General features: G+C 34.5%; 2 protein-coding genes across 4 annotated transcripts; one reads left to right on the forward strand and one right to left on the reverse strand.

The window, feature by feature from the left end:
* The first annotated feature begins 1,398 nt into the window (after positions 1–1,398).
* On the forward strand, positions 1,399–16,492 carry pps (protein partner of snf). 3 transcript variants are annotated; one of them, XM_028172423.2, is made up of 17 exons: positions 1,399–1,900; positions 2,977–3,135; positions 3,243–5,043; positions 7,509–7,701; positions 9,116–9,367; positions 10,108–10,569; positions 11,294–11,626; positions 11,708–11,860; positions 11,977–12,101; positions 12,196–12,690; positions 12,765–13,021; positions 13,126–13,241; positions 13,316–13,524; positions 13,612–13,822; positions 14,966–15,128; positions 15,533–15,723; positions 15,859–16,492. In XM_028172423.2, exons 1-17 carry the CDS (start codon positions 1,768–1,770, stop codon positions 16,024–16,026), a joined length of 5,421 nt encoding a protein of 1,806 aa, XP_028028224.2. In that variant the 5' UTR covers positions 1,399–1,767; the 3' UTR covers positions 16,027–16,492. The 3 variants fall into 3 exon arrangements, with proteins under 3 accessions (XP_028028224.2, XP_028028225.2, XP_028028226.2); XM_028172424.2 differs by having other exon boundaries at positions 15,539–15,723; XM_028172425.2 differs by having other exon boundaries at positions 1,407–1,900; positions 2,977–3,149.
* Positions 16,483–18,533, reverse strand: rswl (tRNA methyltransferase roswell). Its single transcript, XM_089727763.1, has 5 exons — positions 18,138–18,533; positions 17,832–18,054; positions 17,577–17,723; positions 17,120–17,486; positions 16,483–16,873 (listed from the first exon to the last, which is right to left on the reverse strand). Exons 1-5 carry the CDS (start codon positions 18,280–18,282, stop codon positions 16,502–16,504), a joined length of 1,254 nt encoding a protein of 417 aa, XP_089583889.1. The 5' UTR covers positions 18,283–18,533; the 3' UTR covers positions 16,483–16,501.
* Positions 18,534–19,605: the final 1,072 nt, after the last annotated feature.

Genomic DNA, 19,605 nt, shown 5'->3' on the forward strand with positions numbered 1-19,605 from the left:
AAAAACTGAGGGCTAAGAACTGATGTCTCGAGGTGGGCGATGGCATTTACTTTGTAGTTGTCTATGGGCTCCGTACCCAACCACTTAACACCAGGTGGGCCGTGATCTCGTCCACCCATCAAAGCAATAAAAAAGTGTGTGTGTGTGTGTGTGTGTAGTATTTTTTAACACAAGATTATCTTAATTTTTTGAAAATTAATTCGTTTTGAATATTGCCATTGTTCCAATTGCCGATTTACTATTATAAAATGATCAGGCGTTTGAAAAAAAAAGTTATTAAATTCCATGCTATGGTTATGTTTATTTTGTGTTGAAAAATGCACCAGAATAAAGCAGTTTTCCTTTTTTTTTTAATTCACTCTCCTACTCTAGTAACTGTTGGCACTATATTTGATTTACACTACTCGCTATGGTGATGCCACACAAATTGATCGCTTTTTGACGGACACTTCCATACACAGTGTGCTCCGTAGTGTGCCACCATACCCGATCCTGTAAACAGTCGACGCGACGTCGCCCTAAGCACGTCATTACGAATCCTCCCGATCCATTAACGGTGCGTTTTAGGTACCTACCTCAAACACCGGTCACCGTCCTCGCCATCTCTTGCGACCAAGGGCTCGACAAATAAATTAACAAATAGACACAGCCCATTGATTTTCTCGCCGGATTTTCTTGGTGGGTCGCGATTCCGATCCGGTGGTAGTTTCTGCGAAGCACTGCTCTTGCCAGGGCCAGTGTTAGCAACACTCCGGTTTGTGCCCCGTGAGCTCATCTACATGTCAAGGCGAAACTGATATAGCCACTGAAGGCTATCAGCATAGGCAGGAAAAAATGTCCTACTCTTCCTAGTTATAAGTTTAATGTGATGAGAAATGATTTTTTTTCTAAAATCCTTTACGGCAACGTACAAGTTTTAGATACAACAAAAGCTGTATGAGCCGCAATGTTTTTCATTTTTCATTTTTTTTTCCTACCTAAGCTGATGGTCTAGAGAGACCGCGTTACTAAATATTGTAGAGCAAGATCCCAGATCCACAGGACGTTACTCATTTTCTAAGTAATAAAAAGTGTCGGGTAAATCAGCACCAGTATATTATTTGACGGAACGTCTGTATATACTTTACAAAATTAAAGTGTTTTTCTTATAACTGTTAAAATTAGAATTAAAAATTTCTACAAAATAAAAGTAGTAAAGTTTTGATGAAAATTGAATATATTTTATTTATTTAATTATTTACTTTATTTGGTGATAGCGTAACGATTATTTGAGATAATTGTAATGTTATCTAAATAAAATACGCTTAAAAAGTAAAAACTCTTTTTAAGCTGCGAGCCATTTTCTCTGCAGTTTTTATTATGAGATAGGCTCCCTTTGCCTGTCCAATTGCGAATTTCACAATGACAGAGAGTGTCAAATCGCGAGCCTCCATGTTTAATTTTTGTGTGACTCCGAATTTTCTGTATTTTAATAATTATATTCAATGCATATATAAAGTTTAAATTTAATTTAAAGGTGTTCACTCGTTTTTAATAAATTGGGGAAAAACGTACTTTCTATCGCATTCAGCTTTGCAGGAAATTACATTGATCCCGTCTGTCTTTAGTTTACCCGCCTTGTGCTTGGTTTATGAAGTGTGGGAGTTGTTCAAAATGGCGCCAGAAGCGTAACATAGAATGCGTCATTTTTGGACGCTGTGCATTCAGAAGCAAATGGCTATAAATAGACGAATTGCATGTGAATGGTGTTAATTTTTACAATGAAAAATGTCTAATACAGTAATCACCAACTACACTGACCTTAATGGGCCGTCCACAAAGGCGGAAAGTTCTGTTGTTGTTATTGTAAACAAGGATGGCTCCTTGTCGGTCGACCAAAACCTACTTGGAACATTAATGGGTAATTATTATAAATATAAATATCACCCGGTATGTAGGTATTATAGAAGTTTAATTTTAATCGTAATATAAAGAAAAAATCTTTAGGTTGCCATTAAATAAAATTCACCTATCAATCCAAAGCTTTTAAGTTCGCAAGTATACATGTTGAATTTATTGTAAAAGTACACGAAAATACGCTTTCGTTTTGAATAGGCATTACATAATTTGCATAGGTAGGACTTTAGATGCTCGGATAGTTCAGGAGGATCACAGGAAAATATTCAAAGCTTCTATTTAATTTGTAGTTGATATCAAGCAAAAACAGTTTTTTTTCTATAAATTACATATACAGTGAAATAAAACATTAATATGACCTCAAATGCAGGTCTTAGATGTAGCCCAGTCATATAGAATGCTACTTAAATAATGCATACCTAATTTTGCCGCCATAATATCTGTTGGGGCAAAAGAAAATTCCTGCATAAAAACGTTTTATTGGGTTAAGTCAGTATGAATGGTGTAGCATTATTAGCAGTCTTAATAATATGGATCTAACAATAAGACCAGTCTCACAGTGATTTACCTCAATTTCTAAGCTTAATTGTGAGTAGATTTCCAGAGTAGTGCTCTTATGTTAGTTTACATATATTGTTCAATGCTTATAGCACTGTCTTGGTCTTGCTATTAGGGGCTATGCCTAGTTTTATTGTTGCTGATGCTGGATCTAGAATTCTTATCCATTATTGGTTTATAAACATGTATATATCCCAGTGCCCAATATTGATGTTTCTAAGTATCTCGGTAGTCCTGCCTGCTGTCACTTTGTATGATTCTTGTTAAGTGTATTCTATATTTCTATTACTGTAATGTATTCTATATTTTTAAATACAAATTGTTCTTCATCTTTATGAATCCTTTCATTACATATAGCATTTTTCACTCGGCTATTTCAGGGTTACATGTCCTGTTTGTCATGTTTATTTGTAACTAAACTAGCTAATCTGCAAATATGTAAAATGTACGATGTTTTAAAGTATATTGTACATTTAAGTAATGAACTAATTAAATCTATCCTGAAGTCTTTCAAATTTGTAGGTACAGATGGCACTCAGGGTGCAATAAGTGTAGTTCGAGTTGGGCATGAGGGTAAACCAGATGATGCTACGGATTCTGAAAATGAAGATGAGAAACTGCAACATGTCACACTTTCTGTGGATAGTTATTATGGTGAACCTAACAGTATCATCAAATATGGTAAAACTATAAATGTAATTTGAATAATAAAAATTTGTTTCTGTTTTTGGTTCCATCTTATATTTTTTGAAATAGATAAAATATTAAAATATATGTTTCTTTTTCAGACAGTGGTGCTGAAATGTTACAGTCGTTAAGGATTGAAACGAGGGAAAATAGTTTGATTGGGTTTCAAAATGATCACTGCTATACTTCATTGACTTCACCCAGTCAAGAAATAGGTACACATGAGAAATCAAATAAGAGTGATACTTTAACCTCATACACAGATGGCGTAATAGAAATTACACAGTCATCACCAGTGCCCATCTCATCGCCTAAATCTGTTCCTAGTTCTAAAAAGATAACTATTTTGGAACAACAGATAATTCCAAAGGGTAAAAAAATATTAATTAAACCAACTGAATCACCAATTATATTAAAAGGAAATGATGTGCTAACTAAAACTCTGCCAGTTATTCCTAAATCAAAACATGTAAAACCGTCTGAGAAAATAGAGACCATTCAAAAACAAGACGAAAGTCCTGACACATCTTCAGTAAGTTCATCAGGTGAGAGTATCCCTGATAGAGACTCAGATTCTGATTATAAGGATACCAAAGACAAAAGTTGTACGTCTTTTAAAGTAAAAAAGGGAAAAGTAAAACCTCGAATTTTAAAATGCCCTGTTTCTAAGGCAAATAAAACAGAAATAAAAGGTACACCCAAATTAAAATATGGTAAAAATGCCCTTAAAAAGGAGATTAAAGATAAGGCAATTTCATTAAAAATTATGTCAGAACAGAAAGAGGACGAATTCAATATGGAGACTTTAATGCCAACAAGTAAAGTGAACGAAATACCTCCAATGAAAGATATAAGTAGAGTAGTAGTCAAACAAACACCAAAACCTTCTAAAAAAGAGAAGAAAACACCAGCTCATGTTACAGCTCTGTTAACAGATATGTCTTCATTATTTTCTACTCCTGATGTCATACGAAGGGTGTCTACAGACAACAAAGGACCACCTAAAGATTTGGTTGGCCCTGAGAATAAAAAAATCACAGGAATTGGTAAATTAGATGTGGACAATAAAGTGGCTGAAAATCCAAAGTCTGTTGAAGAGACAGATGAAAAATCGAAAACAATTCTTACTATTCATAAACCTCTGATTAAGCAAAAAGAGAAGGTTTTAAACTCTACAGATAAGACAACAAAAACATACGAATCTATCCCACAACTTGATGAAGTTAGTTTGGCACAAATATTGCAAGACAATACTGCCCCTAGTGTAGCAAAAAGTCAACAAGCAATTACCACTTCAACTACCATGAGCAGTCCAGGATTGGTTGGTCCTTTATCACCAACTTTAGATTTGCTTGGCAGTCTCAGTGCGATACAGCCTGAAGAAGAAGGTTTAACTGAAGATTTACTAATGCATGTTGCGCAACTTGTTGAGAGTTCAGAAAATTTACAAGAAGTTATTGACAAGCAAGTTTTGGGTAAAGTTGATTCCGTCCCAGCAAAACCTCCAGTGCATTCATTATTCCAACAGACACAAGCAGAGCCGAATTTGTATACACAAACACTTTCTAAAACAGTCCAAAAGAACATCACTGCACCACGTAAGGATCCAATAGAAATAGTACGACGTGATGGTCGGGTAATTACTTTACCTCCAATAGAAGCTCCTGCTACCAGATCATCTAAGCGCAAAAGTCAACTGGAAGTTACAAATGTTGAATCACCAACTGTTACAACTCCATTGATATCACCTACTCCTGAACCACAGGTACTACCTGTGCCCAAACAGTATGTAAATAAAAAACCTAACCCCAAAAAGATCGAACCTTTGCCTCAAGCAAATTTAATTGATAAAATTTGTGCTGAATCACAAGAAAGTTGGAATTCAGAAGATGACCCCAATAGGTAATTATCCACTTATTTGATTTTGTACTAGTTGTGGCTTAAATTATAAGACACCTGATGTACTTCTATTGAGTAATGCAATTATACAGGTGCTTCATTGCCAGGCTCATACCGTTTCTTATCTAAATATGCATTTATGTTTTTATGGATTTATGTATTGATTATGATTTTGAAAAAATAGATTTGAACTTTAATTTGAAGAAACTATCAATTCTGGATTGCTTTACCTTTAATACCAGAGTATCTATTTATTATTGTTGAATTATATTTATGTTTCTATTGATAAAGCTGATGGTTAAAAGATCGTAACTCGCACGACATGGAATAAACCCTACAACGTAAATCAAAAGAATTAACTATGTAGCTGGAGGATTATGTTGGGTGTGTTTGAAACTTTCGGGAACAACAGCAACTAAGAAAGCAGTGCCGTTGATAACTAATATGAAATAGAGAAATCACATTTGAATACTGCTGATACTAAAGTATTATACAATGCATCAGTAAAAATAAAATTTGTTTGCTTAATTTACATTCTAGTTCACAAAAATTAAACCTTACAAAATACAAGTACAGTACAGTAATCCCCCTTGAACATGATACTCTTATAACGCATTTTCATATTACGCCACTTCAGTCCCTGGTATAAGAAGAGAGTCCCCCATATACTGCGGAGATTTCACACGTAGGTACTATTTCTGTACAGTGAAATTTATGATTTGTAGAATTCATAATTAATTTTGGGTACTTTTAAATTTTGTTGTTACGAAATTAATATTTTAAATTTGTGTTCCTAGTTTTTGATGTGAATATTTTTTTTCTTTTTTTTTTTCCTACCTAAGCTGATAGCCTTGAGAGGCTATATCAGCGTAACCCTAACTTTTGTAGGTTAGCTCACGGGGCTCAAACCTGATGACGTTGCTAACACGAACCCTAGCAAGAGCCGTGCTTCGCAGAATCTACCACCGGATCGGAAACGCGACCCACTGAGAAGATCCGGCGAGAAACTCAGTGGGCTGTGTCTGAGAGTTAATTTACTCGTCGAGCCCTTCGCCGCAAGCGACGGGTTCGACGAGAACGGTGACCGGTGCTTAAAGTACCTAGAAGCACCGTTAGTGGATCGGGAGGATCCGAGATGACATGTTTTGGGCGACGTCGACTGCTTTCCATTCTGTCCGCAGGATCGGGAATGTAGTTACCGGCGGCCACGATGCGAGGGTTCTCGTGTTGTGCCGCTTTATCGAAGTGGCGCATCGACGCCGACTGGAGATACTTACTGATGTACTCTAAGTCCAGGTCGTCATGGAGGTCGACGTTCCTGACGAACCACGGGGCTCCGACGGCTATCCTGCAAAAACGGGATTGAATAATTTGGAAGGATTTTAAGTGAATGCGGGCCGCGTGAGCGAGCACTACACTTGCATAGGTCATGACGGGGCGTATGCAAGTTTTGTAGAGTGTCACCTTATTTCTAAGGGACATTTTACTTCGCCTACATATCATCGGGTAGAGACGTCCTAGAATGAAGGCGGCACGGTCGCGTACCGTCTTGATGTGGGGGCGGAATGTCATCCTACTGTCGAGGGTGACGCCTAAATATTTGACCTTCGGGGCGGTCCTAAATATTTGACGGTATGGGCTGGTCGAACATCGTGATTGGGCGAATGGCGGGGGCGGAGGTGTTGACGCGCCTAGTCGGGAGGGGGATGCTCAGTGTGGTGTTCGAAGGGCGACCCCTTTTGAAGAGCACCGCTGTGCTTTTCGTGGGGTTGATGTCGATGCGCCACTTCCGGAACCACTGTCCCATGGTGGTAGCTGCGGTCTGAAGTCGTCGATGAAGCAACGCCTTCTTCCTACACGAGTAGTAGATGGCGGTGTCATCGGCGAAGAGCGCCAGATGGGTCTCCGGAGACCGGGGTATATCATTGATATACAAACTAAATAGTAACTGGGAGAGAGCGGAGCCTTGCGGGACTCCGGCTGTGACGTGACGGGGCCGGGAACGCGTTCCCTCGACTCGATATCGGAACGAACGGTTCGACAAGTAGTCTCGTATGATGAGCACGAGTCTGTTTGGCACTCCCATGTTATACAGTTTGTATATCAAACCGTTGTGCCAGACTTTGTCGAACGCCTTCGCTACATCGAAGAAGAGGGCTCCTGTCGGAATGTGTGAATAAACATTGGTTATCTTATTTTATATAAGTATATAACGCGTTATACAGGGTCATACAAGCGCGTTATGCGTGAATAATCCTACGTTTCCTGTAATGCAGAATCAATATACTGTATTATAGGGGAGATTACTGTATTTATATTTTATAACAGCAAATAAATGTTATTTTCTGTTCACATTGAGATTTTAGTTTATTATCGTTTCAGCCATAAGAATGGTCCACACCCTATATAATTCATATTGCAGTTAATAGTCATTAAACACAGAAATGAAAAAAAAATATTTTTTTTAGATTATGGTGCATTTGCAAACAGCCTCACAATAACCGTTTCATGATTTGTTGTGATAGTTGTGAGGATTGGTTTCATGGGAAGTGTGTAAATATAACCAAAACTATGGGTCAGCAAATGGAGGAACAGGGTATAGAATGGAGGTGTCCAAACTGTATCAAAAAAGTTAAAACTACACCAAAAAGTACATCCAAGGTAGGAAAACAAACTGAGTTAATAGTAAACTGAATAGAATTAAAGTTAGTTTTTAGTAATATATTTAAAAACAAAAACCTTTAAATAGAATTGCAAAGGACAATGCCCAAAAGTGGGCCAACTTCATGACAAAACTATTTGTACTTGAAAAACTATGCCTTATTTTTTCATGTTGTTTAGTTTATGTATCAACATTTCTTTCACCCTGGCATTGTTTTACAAAAAAATAAATTACTTATTTGATAACATCCCAAAACTGAGTGCCATAGTTTTTAAATTCGCCAATAGACAAAGGGAAAATTAGCCCATACAGCCTTATAGTAAACTTATATGCTGACAAACGAAAGAGTTGTCTGTGACTTGAACAACAAATTAAAAAAATTGCTAATGGTTATAATTCACAGACTTTTTAGTTTATTGTTGTTCAATTCAATATTTATGTATTGCAATAATAATTATTACTTAAAACCATGAATTTGAAATTAATGATTCCATTAGTAAAAATCTCAATGGCCTACCATTACTCTATTCTTATTATATATGATCAGAGAGTTTTGGCAGCAACCCGAGTGAAGCGTCACTTGAAGTTTTATTTTAATGTTATTTTAATAGTTTATTGTGATGTATAATATACAAATTGGGTGTTGTTTTGTGTATTAAATGTCAATAAGCGTTGTTCACGATTATTGAGGCATTGGAATAAAACTGTGGCTAACATAGCAGTGACTGTTTTTTTTTTTTTCAAGATAAAAGGTTGCGGAAATTCACGCTCACTCAATGTGCTATTCATCAAGTTGACGTCAAAACTCCCAAAAAGCAATAAAAAGAAATACACCGGATTTTTATTAACATAAAAAATATATAAAAAATATAACTATGACAGACTATGCTGTATAGGCTACGCTCTTTGCCTGCTTGTTGGCGAATTTAAAAACAACTACAACAATATCGTTGCCGGCTTCCGAATTTCATTTCATTTTATTATTATTATGAGGATATAATAATAATAAAATGTACGTAAGGGCTTATTTCTAGCAACATTACCCACAATTAACTTATTTAATACTGTAAATAATGATGAGAGCGATTATTGATTTCGAAGAAAACAATTAACAACTTAATTTTAGCTGCAGAAAAAAACAGATTTCTCTTAAACCTGGGTGAGAATATAAAAATCGTTTTCTGAATATGAAACGATATTTATTTGTCTATCAAATTAAGTTAAAATCATCACCCGACAACTTTTTTTAGGGGCCCAAACGCCCATAGAAAATGGGCATTGTCCTTTGCATTTAATTTAATTAATTATGTACTCATGAAGAAATTGTCACTTTGTCATTGAATTAGAAATGAAATTCAAAGAAATTGACAGTGGTATTGCATTTGATTTTATCTAAAATTTTGTTGTCTGTAGCCATCACTGGCTCAGAAGAAACATGAAGTGGAATCGTTATCATCTGAGACGCCTCCGCCCGAGAGAAAAAAGGAAAATGCTGGAAAAACAACCTGTATAGTTTGCAAGAAACATGCGCGCGCCAGCAGTATCTACTGTAGTGATGCATGTATTCTCAAACACGCACAGGACTCTCTTGTTAACCCGACCAATCAGAGCAAAACTGAAGAAGAAACTGGTAAATCACAAGAGAAACAGAATCCTGAATCAAGGGTAAGTTATAAATTTTTAAATAAGGTAAAATAAAAAAAGAATGCTTCATAGTTGTAGAAAACATTTGTCCACCGTAAGGTGGAAGTTTTAGTTGTATTTTCATAAGAGCATAGCTGTCATACCCTTGAAATGGTAATGAGAGAACTCCTTGCAGCAGAGAAACAATAATATAGGGTTAACTAGCCTAATGCCACACACAATACATTTATAAATATATGTATAAATTTAATATATAAATTATAGAATATTATTATAAAAAATTATAATAATATATGCAAAACTTTTTTTTTTCTTTTGTTATTTAATGTCTTTCGTTCATGATAGTTATTCCTGAATATGTGTGTTACGTACGTATTGAACGGACAATTTTAACGGCCGTGTTCGGTATGGTCGCATCATTCCATATGAGTATTGGCGACTTAGTGAATAGATTACGAACTTAGAGTTATTTAAATATACAAGTAGCAATGTAGACAATGGTGATTGGAGAGGAGAGAAAAACGGGCACTAGCAACTAACTGGCTGCATAATATGCATGAACTTTTTTAATTTTTGTGGATGTATTTTGATGTAAAAATAAATAATATTCATTATCAATTACTTTCAAGATGTTCAAGTAGATTTAAAGCTTCCGCGTAAATCATGTTAAATAGCTAAGTTTTCTCATTTTCATATTTTGATTTTATGGTTTTTTTAAATCTATTTTTCACCACACTCTTACCACATTAGTTTCCTTCTAGGTTATTGTATATGAAAGGAAATCGGGACGCTTATTGGCTGGGCCAAATGCTCCAACTGCCGAAAATTTAAAAGCTTGGATACAAAAGAATCCTACATTTGAAGTTGTCAGACCTGGTGCTCTAAATACTATTAGACCAAATATAAGCAAAAAAAAGACTTCGATAGAATCAAATAAAATACAAACCACACTGAACTTCGAAAGGTTACCAAGAAAAAGTACAGAGCCAACAGTTCAAATTAAATCACAGACAAGTGAGGTGAAGGACAGACTGAAGCCTTTACTATCACCAAAAGAAGAACCAAAACAGGTTCCTCAACCTAAAACGCCAGTGACACCAAAAAGTCTTCAAAGTCAAAACTTTGACTCTCCTAAAGCTAGCGGGTCAGGCATACGAAACTCCAGTGATAAAAGGAAGAGCTCTAGAAACTCTGTAAATAAATCTCAATCCATTCCCGAAAAGGTAAGTAAACTAATTTTTTTTAATAATGTTTACAATAAAATTATTATTTATTATTTAATAAAATATCAACTAGAAACCACGAAGATGGTGGTACCACATTGCATTGGACTATTTACAAAATATATTAGTCAAGGTAATTAGTACAGGTTATTAGACAGGAAGTCACACTAAAATATGTAGAACGAATTTAAAAAATAACAAATTCTTTAAAAGTAAGATTTTGGTTTATAATAAATTATGTCATATGTCTATACATGGCTTAATAGTGTCATCACTTATCAAATCATACCATAATATAATCAAAACGTGCTATGGGTCTATTTAACATTCGGATCATAAATAAAGATCGTAAAGCAAACGGAAAATTACTTCATCAAATAGACGCTCCTGTAAACTAGCAGAGCTCAGTCTTCCGGAAGACGACGGCGTGTGTCGGTGATGTAACATACTAATAAAGTATCATCAATATAAACAATTTTGCGGTCACACATTGTATTTCTTAATATTTGTGTGTTTTTGTGGGAACGAAGTGGAAAATCGTTTTAAATTACGAAACTTATTTAAAAAGGTCTATAAGTATATTTTTTAATAAAATGTATATGACTCATAGGCAAAACAATCGACACATTGTCGAAATTTGTTCGCCTAAAATTAATAGCATTAACCTTGTACGTGTTTGCATAGTGATTATAAGTTGAGAATGGCATATTTATGGTAATTACAGGCCGCTTCAGTTACTCCGTCGACGTCTCGTAAAAAAGAGTCGCATGAAAACAAAAGCAAAATGAATTCACTGGAATCAATACGTGAAAACGTTAGAAAATCATTGCAAGAACAGATGAGCCTACGCATGGCAGAAAACAAAGAATCTAACTTTACAGAAGATGAAATAGAACAATTTGCGCTCGAAACGGAAGAAGAATTGCACGATCTATTCCGAGACGTTGGTATGAAATATAAAGCTAAATACAGATCGCTCATGTTTAATATTAAAGACCGCAAGAACCTGACTCTGTGGGAAAAGATTTGCGATAAATCATTAACACCAAAGCAGTTGGTATGTATTGTATTTTTCTGTATTTAAAAATGCATAACTAAAGTAAGTACATAAATGTTTTAATCGTTCAAAACGTTATAGGTACGACTGTCTCCAGAAGAACTTGCAAGTCAAGAATTAGCTGAATGGAGAGATCAAGAAGCGAAACATCAATTGGAGTTGATTAAGAAATCGGAGTTAGATCTTTTGGCCGCCAATAAAACTTACGTTCTCAAAACACACAAAGGCGAAGAGGTGAGTAAATGAAGTCTGAAAAAGGTGATGAGTGCATATGGATATTGATATTAAAAATTAATTTAACAATGGACAGTAATTAAATATTCTTTTAATGATTATTTTTTCTAAAACAGGTAATGGAAACTAAGGAATCTGTATCAACAGAACTAGATCCTAATGTGCCAGTTGAAGATGTGGTCAGTGTACTAAATGATGCTATCAATGAAGACTCCCAAGAAAAAGAGAAAACACCAGATATGTTAGTATAATAATAAAAAAATATCATATTCTGTCGAGTTTTATTACCATTACAAGTTCACCTTATATTTTTAATGACTTGGTTTATTTCGTAGGTTACGTAAGGGTTCAAATAAAAAATCTAATAGCCGTAAAAGAGAGCGCGAAGAAAGTTATTATCAGACTAAAAAGGTTAGACGAGATTCTGAAAAGAAATCTAGATCTTCTAGGCGAAGAAAGTCTGCATGCTATGAAAAAGAATCTAAATTAAGCCAGAGGAGGCCTTCGCGAAGATCGGACAGAAAATCGAGATCCATTTCAAACGATAGATCAAGATCAGGTAAGGAGAAATCTGATATAAGAGAAAGATCTCTATATCGATCAAAGTCTAAAGAGAAATCAAGACGGCGATCAAAATCCAAGTCACGCGTACGGTCCAGATCTAAATCTATAGATAAGTCACGCGAGCGCGATCGATCTGGGCGCCGGTCGCGATCTAGAAGTATTTCGAAAAGGCATAGCTCACGATCTAAGCGACTACCTAGTACTGAAGACAAACAACAGCCTCGTTCCCGGTCTCAAGACAACGTTATGATGAAGAATAAGCATGAGTAAGTGAAAAGGCTTTGTAATATTAAGTATGATTGATGATTAATGTCGTTTATACTAATGAGGTACATATTAGTTCCACAGACTCTGAATCATTGGAAAGGCCAAAATCAGCCATGCTCAAAGAGGTTCATCCTGAGTATGATCCTCATGAGCCTATGATAACATCGGCGTTCTCTGACGAAGATCTGATAAAATCCAGAGAAGACGTATTTGAAGAAAGTTACAAAAACAAAACTGATAATGGGGTGGGATATGATTCCAGTGAACCCATATCAACTAATGTTGAATTAATTAAGTCTAATACATATCAAAGTCTGGAAAAGACGTCAGGTAGCTAAATACTTTTATAATGTATAATATCAGTAAAATATCAATACTGTTTATTGTCTAAAAATTAAACCAAAATTACTGTAAATTTATTTTTTTATAAACAGAAGGTGACAGTGATCAAGAACCAAGCAGTACTGTTGATACTATACCCGTCGCAACAGTTTGGAATGGATGTATAAACATGGTAGATGTTGCAAGATTCTATGTTTCAGCACATGAGGTTCGACCTTTATAAAATTAAAACAGATTGTTGTTGTTTTGGACGTTATTGAAATATTATTATTTTGTATTTAGGTCTCTGGCACTGCAGTCGACCTGGAAGAAGATCTGCCCACAGAACTTGATATTGTAGGAAGAATTAATCCAGATACAGTCTGGGAATATATTGGAAAGATGAAGAAAGCTAGTAATAAAGATATAATTATTTTAAGACTTCAAGCTGCTAATGATGAGGAAAAAATGCCATACATCGCATTGTTTAGTTACTTAAGTAGTCGAAATAGGTTTGTATTTTTCACATAGATAACTGCGAAAGAAATAAATAAAAACTAATTTGTTATATCTTAATACTTCCTTCTATCGAAATTTAGGTTAGGCGTGGTAAAAGTATCAAATACGACAACAGTGAAAGATTTCTACGTGGTTCCGCTGCCGGCGAATACCACACTTCCACCAGTGTTGATGCCTCTGGACGGCCCCGGAATCGGAGAGGTTAAAACTCATCAGCTACTCACCATCGTTATAAGGCAAAGAAAGAAACGTCTAGCATCTCACATTCCTAAAGAAGTAATTCCAGCAAAGGTCAGTTTGTTATACGAAAGAAATATAATAAAATAAATAATGTGGTTGTTCAATTTATTATACACTACCCTCACAATACGCCTTTAAAATAATAATATAATAATTTCGTCTAAATAACATTATTTCATCAATAAATAGTTCATTATTTTGTGGTTTTATTTTTTGGCAATTCCGAATATGTTAATAGAATATTAGTAATAATTTAGAAACCTTTCTCAAAATATCAATTCCTTGTTTCTGCCAACGTTTGCTCGTATAATAAACGTCATATTGTTTTGTTTTGAAATTTTAAAGTCTTGTTGCGAACCGTACGTGAGATTAGTAGAGATTGCAAAGTAGCGTAGACAAGTTCATCTTAAGCAAGTGCGAATACAAAACTATACCGGTGAGCTGTTTAATAAATACAAAGCTTGTTTGTTGCTTTTTAATAAAACAATATCTTTTGAAAAAGTAATTATAATTTAATATTGACACATTTACTATTCATACTTTAAAAATAGCTTAACTGAAAACTACACAGTTTTCTCTAAACATAACATGTGACGTTCAAGTTGAATACGCTCTGTCTCGGGTTTTGCGTATACTGGCATAAGGGTCTTACGTTTGAAAAGTAATTTGGACGCAGTTTGCAGTGAAGATAACTTGCATCAGTGCAGGCAATAGCCTACCCTTAACTTTTGTCGCTTACGTTAATATACAGTATTGATTTCATGAAATAATTTACTATACGCAAAAATAGGTTATTTTAAAGTGTTTAATTTACAGTCGTAAATTTGTATCGAAACCGTTTTTAGGGGACCTCGCAATACACGGCGTATTGGATATGTTCCCGAAGAACACAGGCGGTAGTGTCGGTGATTCTTAAGACAATAGCACTAAAAAACAAAGCTTTGTGCTTTAGGCTCGAGTAACGGACTGATTCTACGTTACCGAATGAACGCAGGGGTGGTTTATGCTAGGTATATAGTGGTTTTACGAAGTATGACCGTAACATTAACACGACATTTATGTTTATTACAAATGTATCCCATTTATTCTGGTCGTCGAAACTTCACTTTTATAAATAAGATTTATATTTAAAAGATTGCAAAAACTACTTTATTTAAGTAATGAAGAACGTGTTTTTTTTTGTATATGCTTTAGGTTGCGAGGGAGTCTCACAAACGTTCATATACGCCACCAGTGCAGAGCAAGATTACTCACACGCCACCGGCTTCGCCTCGGCGTCGTAATCCACTTCCACTACCATCATACAGCACATCTACGCTCTCTACTTCGGTTAAAGATAAAATTGCTGCTACTTTAGGTATTTGCGTCTGCTTTTCAGTATATAATCCATCAACGTAACAATTCAGTCACATTTCAAAACACGAAACCCTTATAATTTCCTCAAGTAACAGGTGTACTCTGAAGAAATGTGAATGCTGAGATTTTCATAGAAAGTATTTTATTTATTAGTGGCGCACCGTCTTCTAATTATAACTATAGGTTGTAAAAAAATTTCGATATCAGTGTGTGGGTTATTATTGTTTTAAATAGGTTTAAAATTACTTTGCGGTGTGGATCTAGCATTTAAGCCAATGTTCGTAATATAAGTTAGATTTGAAAACGATAAAAAGATTGTAATATATTGAGTAATTCTACCACAGACTGAAACCGTCACTGTGCGTTTACAATTTCGATTTTTATTAGTTACTGAGTAATTCATAGGAGCAGTTGACGACGATGATGAAGCATACAGCCCAGGTTCGTCAAGTAGCGGAAGCAGTGCTACTGCAACGGCATCTTCGAGTATCGCTTCTAGTACTTTACGTTCGAAAATGGAAGAACTCAATCGACAGATAGAAGAACAGAAACAACAAATTCGTAAAATAGCACAAGCCAGCTCTTCTCCAGGAGAGGTGAAATTTTTTAGCATAATAACAAAAACTTATTTATTTATTAATGAACTTTTACAATTCAACATAAAATCCAGTAAGCACTATTTGTGCATAAAAATTGTTATAAATTATGGCTTAGAATGGATTTTCTTTCAGGATGAAGCTTATTCGCCGTCTCGACCAATGACTCCACCTGCCGCATCTGTCGTTCCACTAGCAGACATAGCATTGCCTTCAAACCTGCATGAAATACTTGCAACAATAAAACAACGTTCAGAAACTACAACTGGAGATGTAGATATGCGTACATTACCCCTGAAGTAGCATATGAAATTCAGCACAACACGATAATAACACTTCAATAAAACAATAGCATTTTACTAGAATGGTACTATAAATGAGCATATTACTGCGTAATAATTTTTGTATTTGTTGACATTTAAAAATTATCAAAATTTTGCATGAATGCAATTTTTTTTGACTTAAAATGTATTTTTGAAAACATGGTATTTAGTTTAAGAAATATAATAAAATTATAATGCGAAATGCGGTTCACAGGCGCTGTAAACATTTTCATTATTGTGTGTGCAATAAAATTAAACTAGAAAACGTGCACTTTAGCAACAATTTTTCAAACTTTTTGTATATAATTAAGTGACTATAAAATGTATGAATTACTTAGTTGTACAAAATTAGATCCCATACCTTAATGTACATACATTTACTATTTTCTTGTTGAATTAAATAGTAAGAATTTTGATAATATGAAATAAAAATGTGTTTTTAAATACATATTTTTTTATTCCAAATCATCATACAACGAGCGTCTTAGATTTGGTTTCTTTAGGTTTGGTAAAGAATTTACAGAGCTCAATTTAAAATTATTCTTTCTTAAATTTTTCAATACATCATTTTTCAATTGAGGGTTATTCTTTATCCTGTTTTGCATTGCTAAAATTTTGGTTTCCATTAATTTTCTTTTAGGAATGTGTCGTAGTGCATATTCCCAATTGCCTGTCAACTTCAGATCAAGTAATATTGGAATCATGTGATTAATGTTCAGGTTTTTCTTTGATCCAGGAGCCCATTCCAAATACCTGTCCAAAGGTAGCTTTGCCATTGTAATATTATCTTTCTTTGCTTTAGCTAGTGAAATTGGTTCATTATTTGTCTGAAACCATTATAAGACATTACAAACCATTTTTTCATATAAGTACCGTTTAAAGTAAAGTTTCATATATTTTACCTTAATTAAAACAAATTTATGGTTTTAATCTCTGACTGATCTGATGGTGGTCATCAGAGACCACAAAAACTGTAAAACATTCTAAGTAAGACGTTTGACATAAATGCATGATTAAAACCATTAAATTAGTTTTAATTATCAATCATTTAGTTAATAAAATTACTATTTTACCTTATCAACCATGCAACCAATAATATAAATAGCATCAGGATCAAATCTGGTCAATTCATTGCGACAATGAGGAGTAAGGTAAACTAACTTTTCTCTTGGAAAAATATCTAAATAGCTTTCAGTATGAATATTCATTGGGAACCAAGGTTCTTCCATGCATGGAATATTTTTTTTAAGTTGTTTCAGGAATTCACTATCATTGTTTACATTACACAGGTGAATATTGAATGGTTCTTTATGAAGTCTGTTGTCTCCAAATACTAATGTCATTTGCTTTGCAGCATTTAAAGTTTCTCTCCAAACCATGTGTTCTTCATAAGAACAGTCAATGACCAGTGACTGACTGTGCATCATTGCTAAAAGAGCCCTAAAACAGAAAAATATTTACATGTCTTTTCCAAATATTCAATATTTTGTTTAAACCTGAATATATAAGTGCCATATATTTGAAACATACCTATAATTATCAAAGTTGTTTATTGATTGATCTCGAATTCGTAAAAATAGTGACTGATATCTAATACCATACAGGAGATCATCAGGATACTCTTTTTCTTGGTCTGGGACGCCATCAGCAAATTGTTTTCTCCTAGTTTCTTTTTTATCTAGCAATCATTTTAGAGATAAGTATTATTTTTAGAGAAAAAATATTAATATGTCAAGTTACACAGTAGTCTTATTTTTTGATACGATTTCATACAGATATTGTTTTACCTTTTGATTTTCCCTAGATTTTTCATTTTTCCAAAGAAAGGTTAAATAATTTGTTCTTTGGTTTCTACTACTTAAATCTAGCAAATGTTTCCACTGAGTAGTATTCATTGAATTAGGGGCACATCTACCATCCTGCCGCATTACTTCAACTTCCAACATCAAAATCCTCAACTTTTTTTCGAGTTCTGCATTGCCTTTACAAATAGTATTAATTGATGTTTCTGTAAAATTATTGAGTTACTTAGGTTTGTGTATGTTATCTATCTCGATGTAGAATCAGATAAAATGACTAATTGGTTATCACCTAATTCATCCTCTTCGCCTGCTGAGTAAAATCTTCGGTAGCTATTGAACATTAGCGGGTTAAAAGATTGTGTCATTCTTTTAGCACAATAAAATTTTGCTACTGAATGGGTAAAGGTTTTCTTTAAAAACGACGCGAAATACATAGCTCAATATTATGAGGTTATTTATTTGTAATTTTACTAATGTGTATTATTACTACAACTGTGTAACCAAATTAATGTCGTTGTTACATTTATCATGAAAAAATTATGTACACCTTTGGCTTATTTAAGGTATTGCAAAGTACTTTAATAAACTTAAATAGTGTCAATTCTTGTATTTGTTTATGTAAATATTAAGTATAATCCATGATTATCCATGGCCCATTCAGGCCCATGGTATATGATGGTATGTGATTTTAATTTAACGGCCTGGATTCGAGTCTTTTGAGCCAAAATAAACCATGCTTTACAAAGCCGTAACTAAGCTAGCTGGAATGTGAGAAGTGAAGTTGGGTGTTGTTTTATATCCTACCTAAGCTGGTAATCTAGAGGATTATAAAACCGTAGCCGGGTGAGTAGGTGAGCTCACAGGGCTCTAGCCTGAGGACGTTGCTAACACTAGCCTTAGCAAGAACAGTGCTTCACAGAATCTACCGCTGAATCGTAAACGCGACCCACTGAGTAGTTCCGCTGAGAAACTCAGTGGGCTCTTTCTGTGGGCTAATTTACTCGCCGAACCCTTCGTTGCAAACGATGGGTTCAACAAGAACGGTGACTAGTGCTTTTAAAAGCACCGATAATGTTTACCATAGCTGGGGTGTAGCTGGGTCTATTGATTTTTATTATTTTTTGTTGGTAATAGTTTCTTCAGTAATACAGTAAGTACAGTTAAGGTGAATTGTCTTACATGGGGCAAGTTGAAAAGTGTCCAGCCGTAAGCAGCAAATTACAACACAAAAACCCACCGAGACAAAGGAAAACAACAAGTGGTATGACATGAATGTTGCAGTTGTAAACGGAGTGTAGTACATTGAGTCACAACTGAGTGTGTATCTTTATTATTTATATTCCTATTACAACAAGTTATTTTATTTTTTTGGGGAAACCATTTGTGACCAAAATAACTATTTCTCGTAAAAATAAAACAATAAGTAATTATATTACATATTTTCGATGTCTATGTTCTTTTGAAAATTACACTATGACAAAGCGGAAGACTTCTGTTTATATTTTAATTCACTATCCTACTGTAATAAAGGCGCATTTTTTTTAATTAGACTTTTTTTAAGGTTTTGTGGCATGTTAACTTGATCTTTATAAGCATTTAAAACCTGTGCATAGATAGCACACATGATACTGTTTAAGCATCTATGGGATTTTATGGCGGAAACGCGAGGAGTTAAGGGCTCTGTAAATTTGGCCCCCCCTTTTCGGTTTTCGGTTTTTATTTATTTTTAATTATTTGTTCGTTAATGTTCGAATGTA

The sequence above is a fragment of the Bombyx mandarina genome, chromosome 05 (genome assembly GCF_030267445.1).
Source record: "Bombyx mandarina strain Sakado chromosome 05, ASM3026744v2".
NCBI classification, from domain to species: Eukaryota; Metazoa; Arthropoda; class Insecta; order Lepidoptera; family Bombycidae; genus Bombyx; species Bombyx mandarina.

Excerpts from the sequence above, each read along its gene's own strand:
- rswl (XM_089727763.1), bottom strand. The coding sequence starts at position 18,282 with ATGTATTTCGCGTCGTTTTTAAAGAAAACCTTTACCCATTCAGTAGCA. Across the intron at positions 18,055-18,137 it reads AGGCGAAGAGGATGAATTAG|AAACATCAATTAATACTATT; the intron begins GTGATAACCAAT and ends ATAATTTTACAG. Across the intron at positions 17,487-17,576 it reads AACAACTTTGATAATTATAG|GGCTCTTTTAGCAATGATGC; the intron begins GTATGTTTCAAA and ends TTTCTGTTTTAG.
- pps (XM_028172423.2), top strand. The coding sequence starts at position 1,768 with ATGTCTAATACAGTAATCACCAACTACACTGACCTTAATGGGCCGTCC. Across the intron at positions 11,627-11,707 it reads CATTAACACCAAAGCAGTTG|GTACGACTGTCTCCAGAAGA; the intron begins GTATGTATTGTA and ends AAAACGTTATAG. Across the intron at positions 15,129-15,532 it reads TAAAATTGCTGCTACTTTAG|GAGCAGTTGACGACGATGAT; the intron begins GTATTTGCGTCT and ends AGTAATTCATAG.